Source organism: Triturus cristatus, chromosome 12 (genome assembly GCF_964204655.1).
Source record: "Triturus cristatus chromosome 12, aTriCri1.1, whole genome shotgun sequence".
Lineage (NCBI taxonomy): Eukaryota > Metazoa > Chordata > Amphibia > Caudata > Salamandridae > Triturus > Triturus cristatus.
The window spans coordinates 830,594,035-830,612,194 of NC_140595.1; the positions used below are offsets into that span (position 1 = coordinate 830,594,035).

At 46.4% G+C, this 18,160-nt stretch overlaps 1 protein-coding gene across 2 annotated transcripts in view; it reads right to left on the minus strand.

The window, feature by feature from the left end:
• Nucleotides 1–18,160, minus strand: part of LRCH4 (leucine rich repeats and calponin homology domain containing 4) — a 553,531-nt gene that overhangs the window by 46,592 nt on the left and 488,779 nt on the right. For both annotated transcript variants that reach the window (XM_085638321.1, XM_085638320.1), the window contains exons 17-18: nt 17,709–17,846; nt 16,822–16,899 (exon numbers count right to left, since the gene is read on the minus strand). In XM_085638321.1, coding sequence (XP_085494447.1) covers nt 16,822–16,899; nt 17,709–17,846 — 216 coding nt within the window. The remainder of the gene's footprint in view (nt 1–16,821; nt 16,900–17,708; nt 17,847–18,160) is intronic.

Here is an 18,160-nt window from a genome sequence, read left to right on the forward strand (position 1 = left end):
TGCAGATATGCAGCAATTGCAGCAAGATATAGTCTTATGGATGTGTAAGCTAGATTTGAGTGTTGATAGTGCAACAAAAAGCAGATGATATTTTGTACTGAAGCGTTCAACAGGTTGATATTGTTGGTATTGCAGTAAATGACAAACCGTTTCCATTTGGCTGCATAGCAAGCCCTTGTAGTAGGTCTTCTGGCCTCTTTAATGATATGCATACAGTCTGGCGGAAGGTTCAGATAACCAAACTCTATGACCTCAGGAGCCAGATCGCAAGGTTCAGCTCCTTTGGATTTGGGTTCCTTATGTCTCCAAGGCTCTGAGTGAGGAGACTGGGTGTGAGGCGTAGTTTCTGATGCGTAACTACTGAAAGCTCTAACAGGGTTGTGAACTATGGTTGCCGGGCCCATGTGGGAGCAACTAGGATTAATGTGAGGGATGTTTGCTTGAGCTTCCGAACCACTAGTGGAAGAGGCAGAAAAGTGTAGGAAAATATCCCTGACCAATTCATCCATAGGGCATTGCCTTTGGATAATGGGTGAGGGTACGTTGCGGTGAAGCTTGGGCATTTTGAGTTGGGGTTAGTCCCAAACAGATCTATTTCTGCAAAACACCACATTTGGAAGAATGGGAGGAGAACCCTAGGATTAAGTTTCCACTTGTGTATCTGTTGATTTAGTCTGCTGAGCAGGTCTGCAATTTGATTGCTTTCACCTGGTAGGTGTTCTGCTAGGAGATAGATGTTTTGTTGAATAGCCCACCTCCAAATGGTCTGCGCGAGGTCTGACAGTTGGAGAGTGTGTCCCCCCTCTATTTGTATATAATACATTGCTGTCATGTTGTCTGTGCGGACTAGGACAGCTTTGCCTATAAGGTGGGTCTGAAATGCTTTGATAGCTAGGAATATTGCTAGCAGTTCCAGTTGATGGATATGGAACTGTTTTTGCTTCTGACTCCACAGCCCTTGAACAGTGAGAGTCTGGAGATGAGCTCCCCAACCTGTGAGTGATGCATCTGCAGTTAGGATAATCTGTGGAATCGGGTCGATGAATGGCCGCCCTTTGGATAAATTTAGTGGGTTACACCACTGCAGAGAGCGATGGGTGCAGCCGTCTACCAACACTGGATCTTTTAATTGACCCTGTGACTGATTCCACTGACGGGCTAAGCATTCCTGAAGAAGACGCATATGGAGTCTTGCATGTGGAACGATAACGGTGCAAGAGGCCATCATTCCGAGTAACTGCATGAATACTCGTGCTTGAAGGGAGTGATTGGATTTAAACTGTGAAACCAGAGCTTGAATATTTCTGATTCTGGGCGCACTTGGACAGGCCAGAGCTTTTTGAGTGTCCAGAGTGGCCCCCAAATATGTTTGTGTAGAAGGTTGTAGATGTGACTTCAACAGATTGACTGTGAAACCTTGATTGTGCAGCAGGTGCAGTGTGCTTTGTGCGTCTTGGAGATACATTTGGTATGTACTGGTTTGATGAGCCAGTTGTCGAAGTATGGGAAGACATGGATGTTTTGTCTTCGCATGTGAGCAGCAACTACTGCTAGGCATTTTGTAAACACTCTGGGAGCAGTGGTGACTCCGAACGGAAGCACATTGAATTGGTAGTGTTTGCCCACTACGACAAACCTGAGGTATTTGCAATGAGCGGGATGCATCGGAATATGGAAGTATGTGTCCTTTAAGTCTAGAGTAGACAAAGTCGCCTTGCTGTAGGGGAGGAAGGACCTGTTGGAGAGTAACCATATGGAAGTGATCTCAATGAATGTATAGGTTTAATTCTCAGGTCTAATATAGGACTGAGAGAGCCGTCCTTTTTGGGAATGAGAAAGTAAAGGGAGTACACGCCTGTTTCTTGAGATTATAATGGGACAGGCTCTATAGCTCCTTTTTGCAGAAGAGACTGAACCTTTTGTTTGAGGAGGTGTAGATGTTCTGGAGACAGTATGTGTGATAGTGGAGGAATGTTTGGAGGGTTGGTGGTAAGCTCCAGGCAATAACCGGATTGGATAAATTGTAATACCCATTTGTCTGAAGTGATGGTATTCCAGACTGGGAGAAATTGAAAGAGACGTCTCCAGACAGGCGTGGAATGATCAGGGGAAGAGGAGACAAGTCATAGTTTATTGGCGGCAGGGGAAGTACGTGGTGTTTTACTTTTACCTCTTCCCTTTCTATTGTTTCCTCGAAAACCTCCTCGAAAGTAACCTCTTAAAGAGGGTGATTGATTGTTACCTCTAAATGCGAGGAGGAACTGTCTGTTTGCATGGTCTTTGAGCCTCCCCTGTAAAAGGAGCAGCGAAAGGAACCCCGATTAGATGTTGTTTGTAAAGCTCCCATGGATTTAGCAACATCTGTATCTTTTTTCTTTTTTTTCTAAAGAAGCATCTACCTCAGGTCCAAATAGGTTTTCCTTGTCAAAGGGTAGGTTTAAGATAGAGGGTTGAACCTCGGGTTTAAACCCTGAAACTCTGAGCCAGGCATGTGTTATAAGCAGGACGGTAGTGTTCATAGCGCCTGCAGCAGTATCAGCTGCATCTAAAGCGCACCTGGTGGAAGTGTTGGAAATGAGTTTCCTTCTTGGATTAAATCATGCGCCTTCGCTTTGTGCTCGTTTGGCAAGAACTGGCTCAAGCGCTCCAATTCATCACAATGAGCTCTGCCATATCTCGCTAACCGAGCCTGGGTGGGGTGTTAGCTATACGCCAATGATTGGCTGCCTGTGCCGCCGCTCTTTTGCCCGATGCATCTATTAACTTTGATCCCTTATCAGGAGGAGGGGCATTACCTGTTTGTGAATTTGCCCACTTACAAGCATTTGAAACCACTAAGGAGTCTAATGAAAGTTGACCTCTAATGTAAATTGGGTCTGTAGGTGTGGTCTTATATTTTTTGTCTACTCTTGGTGTGATAATCCTCTCTCACACTGGGTCTTTAAATATGTTATCGGCATGTTTAAGCATACCCTTAAGCATAGGCAGTGCATGTGTTGTTTTTTTAGAAGAACTTAAGGTTTAGAATAAAAAGTCTTCTTCAAGAGCCCCTTTGAGGAGCTGCACTCCATGGTATTGACCAGCTCTGTTGACTAGCTCTATAAACCCTACGTTTTCGTCTGGTGGAGAAGGTTTTGAAGGGTATAAATCTGGGTCGTCGTCAGTAATAGGATCTGTATTATAATCGATCCATGAGTCAGGATTATTGTCCTCTGGTGCACCTCCATTCCCATCATCCTGGTGATCTGGAGATAGTGGCTGTGGTGAATTTTTGGGTTTAATAAGCACATTTGGATCTATTGGGGAAGAAGGTGAAAGGGGAGGTGGAGAAGTATTAGTACCCATATTCTTTCTTTTAAAAGGAATATGGTAAGAGTCCTCAAGTTCTGGCTTGCGTTTTGCTGGTAGCTTTGCATAAAGGTGAGCAGTTTTAGGGTTAATGACAAGTTCTTTTTGCTTTGGGTCCGTTTTGAAAGGCGGGACATCCAACTGAGGCTCTTTGGATGGAGGAGGAGCTGGCTTGTCTTTAGGTTCCAGAATTTTCGGTGCCGATGATTTTGGTGCAGAGGATTTGGGAGCAGAGGATGTTGGTTTTGATTTCGGTGCTGAGGATTTTGGTTCAGTGCCTCAAAGTGGTCGACTCGGTCCGAAGCCAGAAGGCTCTGACATATGTTTCAGTGCCAGGCCCGAGGGTGGGGCGTTCAAAACTTTTTCTCTGTGCCGACCTTGGCCCGAAGGCAGAGGAGGGCCGGGAGCCTTTTTTATGGATGAAAATTGGGGCAGGGGAGCATCTTTACTCACGGTACACTAACCCTGCGTGATGTCCTCTTCGATGTCAGAGTCTTCCTCGGACACGGAGATGTGTAGGTCTTCCTCCTCGGCTCCCTGTGCTTCGAAGATTTCCTGGTCAGAGTCCTCTCCAAAAAGATCTGAAGCGGAGCTGCTGCATAGTTGATACATTTCGTGACTTCGAGCCAGATGGTCATGGAGCGTCATTTTGGATCTAAACGATCAGCAGGCTTTGCAGTTCTCTTCGTTGTGTTCTGGTGACAAACACAAGTTGCAAACTTCGTGCAAGTCGGCGCGGGGGTACCCGAGACAGAATTGGAATGGAGTCCGTTCTATCTACTGCGAGCTGGCCCGATGAGGTTAGGCCCAAAGGCCTTCCATGAACTTTGACTGAAGACTTTGGAATCGATACGATACGCGGAGATGGGAAAACGCGATCGAGAAACCATACCGTTGAGGGTAGTGGATTGTGCACAGAGGGTAACCAAAGGACGGTGTCGAACCGAAGCACTGCAATACATGTCTGAACCCGACGGCGGAATAAAAAACAAACAATGGAGTCAATGCCCTTGCGCACTATCACCGAATGGAGGAGTCACCATGCCTCGTGACTGGAAAAGACTTCTTCGAACAAAAACAACTTGCAAACATCCAGGCCCAACCCTTTATGGCAGGAGTATGCAAAGCATGTGATCTACAGCTCACATGCCTCGAACATTGTGTTATAGGCAGAAAGTAAGTACTTACAGTGCTGTAAATGATAGAATGGCCCCTTCCGTCAGACTGGACCCTGAAGAAAAGGAAACAACTAGAGAGGGGTGCCAGGTGGTGCCATAGAGACTTGGAGGATCACTGCTACTCTGTGGTGCCACTGTAATCTGTGATCACCTCGGACAAACCACATCATCAGTTGTAATGCTATTCCCAAGTGAGAAAGGCACGCGGGAGCATAATAGCCACATGTGGGTGAGAGGAAGAAGAACCGGGACACAAGGAAGGTCTATGGACATATAGTATCCAACAGGAGCATGGGCATCCCAGACTAATCAACCTCTTGTAACGGATACTTTGTCCTGTAGATTCCTTATCCTAAAAAAATACGTATAACAAAAAGTTACTTCTTTCAAATACGTCCTCAAGGTAGTCAAAACCAGAATTTGGTTAGACTAGAATGCTGAAAAACTCCACTGAGAAGCATCAAGCTAGACTTCAAATATTGAGACTTCTTGACTAAAACATATAAATAAAAGCAGGTTGCTGTCTGGAATCTCAGAGAGGAAGTCCTCTCAGCACGGCACACGTCACGGCAGAACTGCGGTGAAATAACAAGAAATGCTGCTGGACCTGCTCTGTTCACAGCACCAGAGAACAATACGATTTAGGCAACAATCCATCTTGAGATTATTAGTTTCTTAATTACTATCCCCTTTTGAGAACAAAATTCCCCAACCGAGAGTCTGCCGGTTCAAACACCCATCAGACGATGAGCGATGGTATGAGAGGTCCCTCCGAAGGTCAAGCTTGGAAACAGCCCCTCTATCTTGGATGGATGAGGTGGTGGGAGGAAAGCTGCCAGCTGGATCTCGAGTTCCTCCAGAAGAAATGAAGGCTTAACTTGAAAGAGAGCATTTTACTAAGAAACACACTGCAATGTGGGTCAGCAGATGAGGCTTGCAACTTACTCTTTTCCCTCCTGAAGTATTGGCCCCTTAAAATCTGTTTTCAAAGCCATGTACCTCATCTTTCAGGAGTGCGTGAACTTGAAAAGTATGTGCATGCTGACAAGGAACCAAATGTATATCCTACTGTAATGGATTTAAGGACTAGCTTAGCATTGGTAACTAGTCCTTTCATAATTGTAAGCATGGGAGCTTGGAGAACAAATGAGATTTTGATTTGTTTATATGTATTGCAGCAGTATCTAGACAGAGGTAAACATAATGCGTTGAGATGGAATAAGATGAGCTCGCTCAATATGATTTTTGTACAGTTGAAAGTGATGTTTATTTAGGCAAAAGCCTTCTAAATAACACACTACTGGCTGCAGTTAATGAGACTCTGGTTGCTAAACTGAAGGTGGTGAAATCCATGGCAGCCAGACTTATCCTTAATCTTCCGCAGGGCACCCCGTCGACCCCTTCATTTTTTAAAAATGTATTTATTTTTTAGTTTTATATAGTGCAAACTTGACACAAAGGTATCAGAGCACTTTTCATGAGCACCAGTTGTGTTACAGACGGACACATTAATTTTGTTAGGCATGGGGAGATTAAGTGGTTTGCCCAGATTCACAGGATGTCGAGCGTCCCTGCCGAGACTCGATCTCGGTTCCCCAGCTTCAAGCTCTAGCCATTGGGCCACATTCTCTCCCACTTCAATGAGAACTCTGCATTGGCTACCAGTAGAAAAAAGGAGCATTTTTATAGATATGCTGTCTCACATATAAGGCCTCAAAGGGAAATGGCCCGAGGCATCTTAAACAAAGAGTTAAAGCTTATGCCCCCAACAGAAGTCTAAGATCCAAGGATACAGCCCTGCTGTGCATCCCCTGCATCCATTTGGTTAGATGGGGGGGGAGATACTTTTGTCACCTGGCTCCTGTCTGCTGGAGTAGGCTCCTGTCTGCTGGAGTAGGCTCCTGTCTGCTGGAGTAGGCTCCGGTCTGCTGGAGTAGGCTCCGGTCTGCTGGAGTAGGCTCCTGTCTGCTGGAGTAGGCTCCTGTCTGCTGGAGTAGGCTCCTGTCTGCTGGAGTAGGCTCCTGTCTGCTGGAGTAGGCTCCTGTCTGCTGGAGTAGGCTCCTGTCTGCTGGAGTAGGCTCCTGTCTGCTGGAGTAGGCTCCTGTCTGCTGGAGTAGGCTCCTGTCTGCTGGAGTAGGCTCCTGTCTGCTGGAGTAGGCTCCTGTCTGCTGGAGTAGGCTCCTGTCTGCTGGAGTAGGCTCCTGTCTGCTGGAGTAGGCTCCTGTCTGCTGGAGTAGGCTCCTGTCTGCTGGAGTGCTGGAGTAGGCTCCTGTCTGCTGGAGTAGGCTCCTGTCTGCTGGAGTAGGCTCCTGTCTGCTGGAGTAGGCTCCTGTCTGCTGGAGGCTCCTGTCTGCTGGAGTAGGCTCCTGTCTGCTGGAGTAGGCTCCTGTCTGCTGGAGTAGGCTCCTGTCTGCTGGAGTAGGCTCCTGTCTGCTGGAGTAGGCTCCTGTCTGCTGGAGTAGGCTCCTGTCTGCTGGAGTAGGCTCCGGTCTGCTGGAGTAGGCTCCTGTCTGCTGGAGTAGGCTCCTGTCTGCTGGAGTAGGCTCCTGTCTGCTGGAGTAGGCTCCGGTCTGCTGGAGTAGGCTCCGGTCTGCTGGAGTAGGCTCCTGTCTGCTGGAGTAGGCTCCTGTCTGCTGGAGTAGGCTCCGGTCTGCTGGAGTAGGCTCCGGTCTGCTGGAGTAGGCTCCGGTCTGCTGGAGTAGGCTCCTGTCTGCTGGAGTAGGCTCCTGTCTGCTGGAGTAGGCTCCTGTCTGCTGGAGTAGGCTCCCAGTGCATACTCTTATCTGTTCACACGATTGTCAATTTAGGAAATTACTGAAAGCCTCCCTCTTCCTATAGCGACCTCCACTGCGAAATGCTGTCCGTTACTGTCTCCCAGCGCCAAGATGCCTATTGGTGATTCGAACGCTATATCAAATGCAATTAACATAACAACATAACTTTACAAATAAACCTCACTTCACAGTTACATTACTTACAAAACAGCCCACACTAAAACCAACGCCAAATTAATTCACAAAGATTTCCATTTGTAGGGTAGCTGTTTGAATTCCAAGCTACCAAGATGTTTAAATCTGGTTAATCTGGCAGTATGTGTTCAACAGACATGTTCACATGTAATTGGAAGATACTTTTTCACACATAAAACTTTCTCTATCATTTCGGATTTCAACCCGTTCTCAGTTTTAAAATGCCGGCTCTGGGGTTTGAGATCAGGCAGCAATGTTAAATATGAGAAACACTAGGATCCTACATGGATTTACAAGGTATGTGACACATATTTACGAGTAAGGAGGTCAAAATCACCAAAAACCCTATTTAGTCTGAGGGTCACCTTATTTTATGCCACTTCCGCAAAGGGATTGTACCCAAGCTGTCAAAGCGCCCCCCCCCCCCAAAAAAAACAGAGTTTTGGAATGGCAAGAAAGAAGCTGCAACCTTTGTATCTTAATTGTTCCGCAGTCCGGTGTCTGCCTGGTAACAGTTCTTGTGGGGTCAGAGCAGCTTGTCCTCACTTTGCAACAGCAAGTCTCAGCAGTTCTAAAAACGGTGCAGGGCATACTGGGAAAGTATCTGGAAGCCACACTGATATGGTTCATAGATGCTATTGAAGACCTTGCCTTCCTGAGCACTTACACCAAAGAAAACTGTAGCAAAGCGCACACAAAAAAGCACTCCTTTGTGGCACTGGAGAAAATGCCCAGGATTTCCCCCTGGCGGGACCTCTCTTGCGCATTTGTAGAGTGCACCATCACCCGTGAGGGTCTCCTGCCGCTGCGCAGGTTTGTGCGAGCCTAGCCCTGCCTATGGGAGATTGGTCAAATGAAAAGCCAGGACTTCAGCTTCTTTTGGAATTCAAGAAGAGAGGAGGCCGCTCTGATGTGGAGTGGGAGGCCTCCTGATCTGGACCTGTGTATGCATAGGATGTGTGCAAGTAGGAGTCATGCTGAGCAGAGGGGTCCGAGTGGTTGGCACAAGGAGATGTAACTGTTCAGGTAAGTGGGGGCTATGTTGTGTAGTGCCTTGAATGTGTGTGGGACAAGTTTAAAGTTTGTGAAATCGTGCATTGGAGCCAGCCGACCTCCCTTCGGTGTGGTGTGATGCGTTTCGTATGGGTATTTGAGGATGTGTTTGAATGCTGAGTTCTGGATGCTTTGCATTCTTCTAATGTATTGTTTGGTGATCCCAGGTTAAGGGTGTTCCCATAGTCCGATTTCTGGTGACTAGGGTGCAAGTGGCTGTTTTTCTGATTGATTGGGGGCTATTTAAAGTTCTTCCTCAGGATCTTCAGGGTGTGGAAGCAGAATGCAGTAATGGCGTTGACTTGAGCTGTCATGCCCAGTTTGCCGTCAATATTTATTCTGAGGTTCCTGATGTGGGGTGGAACAGAGTTTGGCTGGCCAACAGTTGGAGTCCCATGGTTAGGTGTTCTTGCTGAATATCACTACTTCTTTCTTGTCGGTGTTGAGCTTGAGACAGCTGGCTTTCACCCAGTTAGTGACTTTGGTCATGCAGGCGGTGAACTTGTTTCTTGGGTTGAGGATGTTATCCGAGAGGGAGAGTATGCGTTGCATGTTGTCTGTGCAGGAAAGGATGTAGATGATGTGCGCACGAATGGCATTGGCCAGAAGGGTCATGTATGAATTGAGGAGGGTAGGGCTGAGCGATGGACCTTCAGGGACACCACAGAGGAGTTTTCGGGCTTCCGAGGAGTAAGGTGCTAGGTTAACAGCTTGCGTTCCGTCCTTTAACCCCTTCAGTGCCCATGACGAGCTGGACTCGTCATGGGCTGCGGTGGCGCTGTGCCCATGACGAGTCCAGCTCGTCATGAACTCCGCCCGCTAATGGAAGGCGCGGCACTGGGCGGGGAAAGGGGCGGGCATGCAAGGGGTTAAGAAGGAGCAGATTTAGCAGAGAATGGTTGCCCATGGGTGCCTGATGAGGATGGGGTGTGAGACCGTGTCAAATGCTGCAGAGAGATCCAGTAGAAAGAGGGCTGCTGTGTCTACCCTGTCAGGATCATGCGAATGTCAACTGTGATGGTGATGAGTGCTATTTTGTGTACTGTGGATGTATGTAGAGATGGCACCTTCTGTTATGAAGTTAGTGAATACTGCAGCCACTGAAGAGAGACCAATGACAGTCTGGTGGCGATTCAATTCTCGCACACATTAAGGCACAAATGTGGAGGTTCTCACCGGCTCAATAGTGGGGGGAAGCAAATGCGCATCTAAAGTGGGAGGATCCCAAAGGCAAACTGTCACCACTTCTCATAATCATCGGGAATGCCCCTCCCTGTGTGTTCATGGAGTATATCAAAATAGTGTTAAATACGTTTTGTCTGCTCTTGTTCCCAACCACAAGAAGAGACGAATGGAGGGAGACAAGCTGACTGTTTACAAAACTGAAAATGTTGGGACAGTTCTCCTGTGAAGCATGTGGCATGCTCACTGACGGCTTGTTTTGCCGAAAGAAGAATTTGTTGTCAAAGTATCCAACTGAGGGTAAACACAATAGTCAGTGTGGGCAGATCGGTGTCCTAAGACAGCTGAAAAGGACTTTTTCCTGATGGGTACCATTCGTCTTGTCAGCATTAGAAAACTTCTAGAAGAAAGGTGTCTTGTATCTCTGAACCAAGTGATATTTTTTGAGCGAGAGAAGATTTAAATGACCACAATAGGAATAATGAGGATCCCTTCTGGCAGGTATTGCAGATACCTTGGAAATCAGAGCTCACCCAGAGAGCAGAAGACGACTGAGGCGAGGGACGGACACGGATTCCCACACTCATGGACAGCAAGTGCTGGAGGTTACTAATTTGTAAACCAGATTCAATATTATTCGGGAAGCAGCAAGGAGGCGGCTAGAGAAGAAAGACACGGTGAGGCCATCACGTCTGATGAAGAATCAGGTGTGGGGCCAACGTAGAAAAGGGAATAGGAAGCTCCTGCTGCCATTTTCGGAAAAAGCTGCAGGCATGGTTGAGCCTTGCTTTGTTACTTTGCTATAGGAATATGGCCGCCAGCCAATCACAGCTTCTATGAAACCCAGATCTCAGTCATGATTTAAGCTCAGAGGCAACACACACCCATGCCCCTACATTCTCCAATAGAACGGACATAATTGTACTATATGCCTAATCCCCCGAGCCCGTGAACCTCAGGACTTTGGGAACACGCATGTGGTGGCTTCTCTGCGAAAGGATTAGTTAATAAAGAACTAGACCAGGAGACTTTGATTATGTGGCAAAAACAAATTCAGCAGGAGGCCGGGACCTGGTTAGGAGCTCGGCTTTCTTCAGTCTCTATGGCATCTCCAGGTACGCTACTCCCAGTGTCGCACCGCTAGAGGCAGCCATGAACACATTGTTGTGCTTTCAGCTCAGGCTGCATCCAGACTGTGGACATAACAGAGACTCCTGGAACTATCTGCACTCCCCACTGCCCCGCTGCTTGTCATCACAGCTATGCCAGGATTGAGAAGCAGCTGTCGACGAAACAAAGAGGAGACAACTTTTACTGAATCTCATTCAAAAGGACACAAGCCATCGCCATTATGGTGCTGAGTAGTATGGAATACAGCACTGCCAAGTAAAGCAGACAACCAGGTAGTCCAGAACCGAGGCGACCCACCGGGCTAGGAGTGCAGGAACCACTGTATCAATACCAGACACTAGTAACCCCTTCTCAGACTCATCATCCACCCATTGATGCAAACACACACTTTTAGCAAATACTAAGGTGTGGCTCCAGCTGCAAGTACGTCCAGAGCTTCAGCGGCTGAACCGAGGATCACTAGGGGAGCTGGCTATCTAAACAAGGCACAAACCAGCTACAAGGGCAAGGGGTTCCACCTTCAGAACCCATACTTCCCATCTAACGTGGGCTACACTAACGCCACCCTTTAAAACAATGCACAACTATCTGGTGCTACACCTCGCTGAGCCCCTGGTTTGTTTGTTTCAAGCTCCGGAAGGGTTCAGTATACATGTAAACAAAGCTCTCCACTTCTTACAACCTAGGTAGAGCTAAGGTACATCAGCCTCGCTCTGCAACATAGCAGCTCCCATGCAGGAGCTTTAAGGTTTGTAATCAAATATCCATTGTCTTAAAAAACAATTGTCCCTTTAAGCCAGCGCTTTATTAAAGCTTCATATTCTTGAAAACGAATTTCCCCTCAAAGAAACCTGAGCGCATTTGTATAGTTTGTGCAGGACAGGGTTTATTGCTAGCTCTCTCCCGCCAGGGACAAAGAATGGAAGAGAAGGGTCTGGCGCTGGACGCAGTATGCTGCACTCACTATCACTAGACTGCACCAGGGGGCTGGCTTCTATTTCACGCTGAAAAGTGATTTCACAGGTTTACACAGGTGAGAAGAGAACAATATACCTCAAACACCACAAACAACCAGCTGTCAAGCCCTGGGTCAGGGGCGCTGGTCACAGCCATTCAAAAGAAACAATTTGAGAACCTACGGGACACGTTTGTGTCCAAGACCTATTCTGTGCTTTACACAAAAGTATCTCTGCTCGTCACCTCTGAAACACAAACTCTAAGCACACCAGCCCACCCAGCAGACAGCCATGGAGAGCAGCCAGTGGCCGCTCTGACGTAATCTGTGATTCAGCCAATAAGGATCCAAAGAGGTCTTGTGAAATCATTGGTCTTGACCAGCAGGCGCAGGCCCCATCGTTACCCTTCGGTAACGATGTATCTGGTAGAGACGTTGTCTAGCCGCAGATTCCTTAACTTAGAATTATCCCCAGGCGTCAGACTGGAGCCGGAATTTTTTTAGCAGCAGCACCTCTGCGCGCCGGGGGACAGCGCCACACGACCCCGTCCTGGTATCAGTGGGGCAGATCATGCACTTATTACCTTATTACGGGTGGGGTGGATCGCCACAAGAGCACCACAATGATCAGGACGAAGAGCTTGGCATAAACCACATAGCTCACATTTAGGGCCTGTCTTTGATTGTTTGCTCTTCAAACTCCATCGATGTAAATTACAAAATCTTTGAGAGCAAAATGATATCAGTCCTCGATGAACACATTCCTCCCAAAATCAAAAAACCTTGTTCACGCTTATATGCCCCTTGGTACAATGAGACCTTAAAAGAGACAAAATTAGTCTGCAGGCAACTCGAGAGAGAGAATGGCAGAGGCACTAGTTGGACGAAGACAAACATTGCTTAAAGACTTCTTTAAATAACTACAAAAATGTGGTCAGGAACACAAAAGCGGACTACTGCTGCATCTAATCTCAGCTGCTTCTAATCTCAACTGCATCTAATCTCAGCTGCTTCAAATCACATCAAAAGACTTTTGATATTCTGCCGGATCTTTCAAATCAGTCTTGTCTGCTGCAGGACAGAACACCTTCACAGAAGTTACCTGATGACTTATCGGTCTTTTTTGAGGACAAAATCGTGATGATCTTAAAAGACATCAACAACTCTCACGAGTTAGAGATCCCTTTTCCTAATTATAACACAGCCATTTGGTGTATTCTTTCCTCTAACAGGCTATTACTGAATCTCTCAGCCTCTGGAATAACAAACCACAATCTTTTGATATCGCCAAAGCGGGGCTGGACAACCTTGTTGTAAAGTCTTTGTAAGTCTTTCTTACTCTGTTTAGGTCCATTAGGGCAGGATCCCCGTTTGGCCCTCTTCCTCCTAATCGATGGAAAAAAAAATGGGAAGACGAATTATCGCCCCCATTGTTACAATTCTGTAGCCAGTCCCTTGAATCAGGTGCGGTGCCTGCATGCCGGAAAAAGGCCATAGTCAAGCTAATGTTAAAAAAAAGCTTCCGCTGACCTCACAAACGTAGCCAACTATAGACCAATTTCGCTCCTCCCATTTCCTATACTGATTCTGGAACGACACGTTAGTAAAATCATGTCTCATAATCGAGGATTATTCATTGTTAAGAGAATGAGCAATTTGGATTCAGGCCACGGCACCGAGACCGCTCTACTCTGCGCCACGGATGAAATTTGCAGGAAGGTCGATGAGGGTCAGTCGGTGGTGCTCGTTCTTCTCGATCTGTCCGCAGCCTTCGACATAGTGAACCAGCTCCCCTGATTAGCCTCTGTAGGCGTTGCTGGGTCCGTGTCAAAATGGTTAAAATCATATTTACTAGACCGCTGTCAGGTCGTGGCTCTGCCTCATTTATGTTCTAGTTTCAGAACGATCTCACATGGAGTCCCACAGGGATCTTCACTCAGTCCACTTTTGTTTAATGTTTACATCAAGCCACTGATCTCGCTTATTAAAACTTATAAGATCACTGAAATTAATAATGCAGACGCTACTCAGCTGATTTTATCACTTAATAACAATCAATCTAAAACTATCAGTAATTTTCAGGCCTGCATAACAGACACCTAAATGTGGATGGCTGTAAACTCGCTGAAATAAATGGAGGTAAAACAGAGCTTCTTTGCTGCTCTCCTAGTAAGTGCCTGGGCCCTCAAACGTTTGGCCTCTCCCTATGGAGACTCCTCTTAGCATCTCAGAGAAGGTCTGGAACCGTGCAGTCACTCTGAATGAGCCCCTCTCTCTTGACAAGCATGTTGATGGAGTGGCAGGGGTCTACTTTGCATATCTTCTCAATGCTACCTACTCAAGCTTAATCTCCAATAGCCAGGTGTGTAGTGGTTAGGAGACTGGATTACCTTAATGCTCTTCTTTTAGGAGCCCCCAACTCTCTGATCAAGAGATAGCACAGATTCCTGGTTGCTACAGACAAATTGACTGGTGATAGATCGCAGAACTCCTCTGCCTCCGGTGCTCTTAGAAACCTTCATTGGTCACCCGTCGAACAAAGGATTCTTTTCAAATCGTTTTGTATTGTACTCAAAGCCGCTCGAGACCAGACTGCGGAAATACACACCAAGAAGATCGCTACATTCAGCTACAGCTGATCTTGTTCAAGAATATAGATTTAATAGGATGCAGCAAGGGGGACCAGGCCTTTTCTATCAAAGTCGCTCAGGCTTGGAGCAAGCTTCCGCCTCAACTAAGATCTCAGTCCGGCTTGCCTGAATTTAGGGAAGCTCTCAAGACCGGACTATTTCACAAAACTTTATTGATCTGATGATGAATATTCCCCCCCCCCCCCCATTATTATTCTTTTCCTCTGCCTCTTATTATGACTGTAGCAATTGTTAACGCCAGGATACCACTCTGGTTACAGTGCGCTCTATAAATATAGGATACAAATACAACTACAAGTGTGACCAGCAAGGGCAGACCTGGGAGAGAGACCGCAGGATGGAAAGTCTTAGAGAGAGTGTCCTTCGAACTTCAGAGAGTGAAGAATGCAACGAAAAGGCAATATTCAACTCGATTAGAGAAGTATACATTAGTCTGTTCAGGGGAGTTAGGAACAAACTGGTAACACCACTGCCAACTACCTTTGAATATTGAAGCTGAAGACAGAAACAGAATCAAACAATATCAGACAGGAAGATTTACAAGTGGAACCAGTCACCTCGTTGAGACTGGAATATTTAAGACACTGCATTAGAATGTAGTGCGGCATCCACGCTAGACAAATGGGGGCTGGATCAAGAGAAAGGAGAGAGACTGAAATACCCGGAAGACAAAGCTCATTCCACTTTGGAGGGACCAGCAACTTCTAAGGGGTCTCACTAAAAACCATGACTCTAAGACTCTACCCCTCCACTCCCCTCATAGGCTTCCATAGCTCTGGTTTCTATAGCAGTCATATCAAAGGATAAAAACAGTAAACGCCTCTGATCAGAGAGAAGGAAGAGTTGTATGTACATTTACAAAAGATAACATTGTTTGAGACCTGCAGTTACAGGGAAGTAACTTATGTCTTCTGCATTATTGGATTGTTCATAGATTCAGATGCTTCAATCAGAATAGCAATCAGTGTCTCGCACATAATCTACATAAATTAAAGTATAACACACTTTGGCTTTATCAAATGGATTATAGCTACATACCAATATCAAATGTGAGAGAAACGTACCTTACTGGAAAAGATGATGTAAAACTGCCTAGCTGATGGCGGACTCTGCGGCAACATTTCCGACCTGGCAATAATGTTTTGTAAATGTGTGCCGGCTTCCATGTTGCCGATCCACAGATATTTGATAGGGGAAACCAGGCATATAGAGTCGCAACGGTCACTATTGCCCTTGTAGAATGAGCGAACAGTAAACTGTCGGGGGCCGCCGGCTTTGGTGCGACAGAGCAGCGCCGGGCTATTCCTTGCTTTGAGGTCGAGTGCCCTCTTCACGGAAATGTTACAGTGGGACTCCCAGCTCCAAAATGGGGAATGATTCAAACATGTGAATCTATGAAAGACCGAAATGCTACAAAACTATTACTTTTACGGATCTCTGATAAAGACCATCATTCCAAGAGCCTACCCACAGCTTCAAGGGGGTATCCCTGAAGAGTGACAAGAATTCAAGAGGGTTTCGCTTGAGAGAACCATGTGCCCAAGTGGTGTTCCTCTAGAGAGCCAGGAATTAAAGAGAGTCTCCCAGGAGAGAAGTGATCGTCAAGGAATATCCCTCAAGAGACACAGAAAGTGAACAGAGCATCTCTTTGGAGAGACCTAGGAGTTCAAAGGGGCTCTCCCTGAGACGATGGCTTCAAGCAGATATCACTGTAAAAAAGGGCTCTTCGAGAGACTGAGGAATTCAGGTGGTTATAGCATCTATTTGTAAAGCGCACGTTCACGCAGAGGCATGTTGGCTCTGAATAACAGATGTTTATTGTTACCCAACTCAATGGTTATCTGTGTAGATCCTAAGCGTCCGGGGAATACTATTCTTAAAATATAGTCTCTACCAAAAAAGATCAAATCGGCCTGACCCTCCTATAATGCTTCTTCTGGAGAGTGAATTCTAAGTCTGAATCATCTCTCATTTCAGATCATGATTCAAAAAGGGTATTCGTCTGGCGATCCAATGAGTGACCTGGATCAGAAACTGAACTTAACTTTCAAAGCTAACATGATCCACAGGATAGAACATTTATTGGCATTACCTGAAACTTTCACATTTGTATCCTATCAAAGATTTTTTTTAAAGCACGGACTGGCCTCCCGCCCCTCTCCATGTGTGAATCGCGCAAGACACTGTCAAGTTATTTTAGGGGTCCTGACAACCAAGCACCATCCACCAGCAATGTATTCATCTCAAGTAGCCTTTCACTCCAAGAAATGGGATCAACAAATAGGCACCAAAGAAGGGACTCTGGCAAAGAAAGACCCTAGAGAGGGCGCAGAGAAGGAAACGCAATGCCTCACCTCAGGGACACCAATCTTGCGGCAAGCTTCCAGGAAATTCTCCACATTCTTCCTGCTCTTGATGATATTCAGCTTTGGCTGGAGGGACAGAGAGGACACGCAGGTCAGGAGGAAGAGTGCCGCTGTGTAAGGTAAGCTGTGCTCTCCACACCATGAAGATATCCATCAATAAGGCCTTCATCCTGTGCGAGTGAGTGAGTGCGTGCGTGTTTGCTCACATAGGTTAGGAAAAAGGCAGGTCATATTTATCGCATGACTTGAGGCCCCACAACAGCTTGTTTTCTCGTCAGCATGCACGTCTCGCTTTAAGGTCTTATGATGCCCTTACGCTTTAAGTCTCCCCAAAAGACCATCTTTCCCTTAGAGACCAAGTCTCTCATTTGACATCCTTTTCCTCACAGAATATCGCTTTTCCTTAACAAAGTTACCTTTTTCCCTTTCCCTGTAGGAACCTAACGCCTCCTCAGAGTTGGACTGAAATCTTAAGGCTCCCTGCTTTCCATGTAATTAAGCTCTCTTCAAAGGAGCCAATATTCCCTTTCAGCATATTCTCTCAAGAGATAATGGCTCTTGGAACACACTTTTTATATAAACTTGTTGACAAGCGTGACGCCACTTATAGCCCACCAATCTTTCAGACATACTCTGCTTCAAGCTATCTGCATTTTTTATTTCTAGTCAGTTGGTCTCTGCATTATGTCCAGATCAATGTCTTAGGCAGGTCAAACACCCAAGAGACGTTTGTTTACCAATAAGCCAACAGTGAGTGACTGCTTTAAAAGAACCTAAAGTTATCAAAGGTCCACTCTTCATATTTAAAACCAAATTGGTAACTATGCTGAGCACAAAGTTTAAAAAGAAAGAAGTCCATGAGACATGCCACTTACCACTGCTGGTGAAGGCACATGAATGAACGACACTGCTCGAGGACACAAGTGGTTAATCAGCTGGCAGAGGATGGCACCGTTGGAAAGAGCCTCTCCGAACTCATCCGCCAAAGTAATATTTAATCGGGATTCGATATTCTGGAAAGGAAACCATTGGTGAAGTCATGAGAGGCTCAGACTGTACCCAGCAGGTGCCCTTCTGTCACTGTTCCCAACATGGTGGCAGCTGCCGCACCGCCGGCTTCGGGCGAGCGTTCACTGCTTTCTGTGTGTCAAGGTAGCAGAAGGAGTGAGACATGGAAAGAACGCTTTAAACCTCTTTTTGTCATCTTCTATCAGCCCAAGACAACCTCTGCTTCCACACCTGCAGCGCAAGGGTATTCACTGGTCACCTGCATCACACAGCTCTCCCTCACTAAGTGCACAATGGCCACACTGTTGCTTTACAGGTA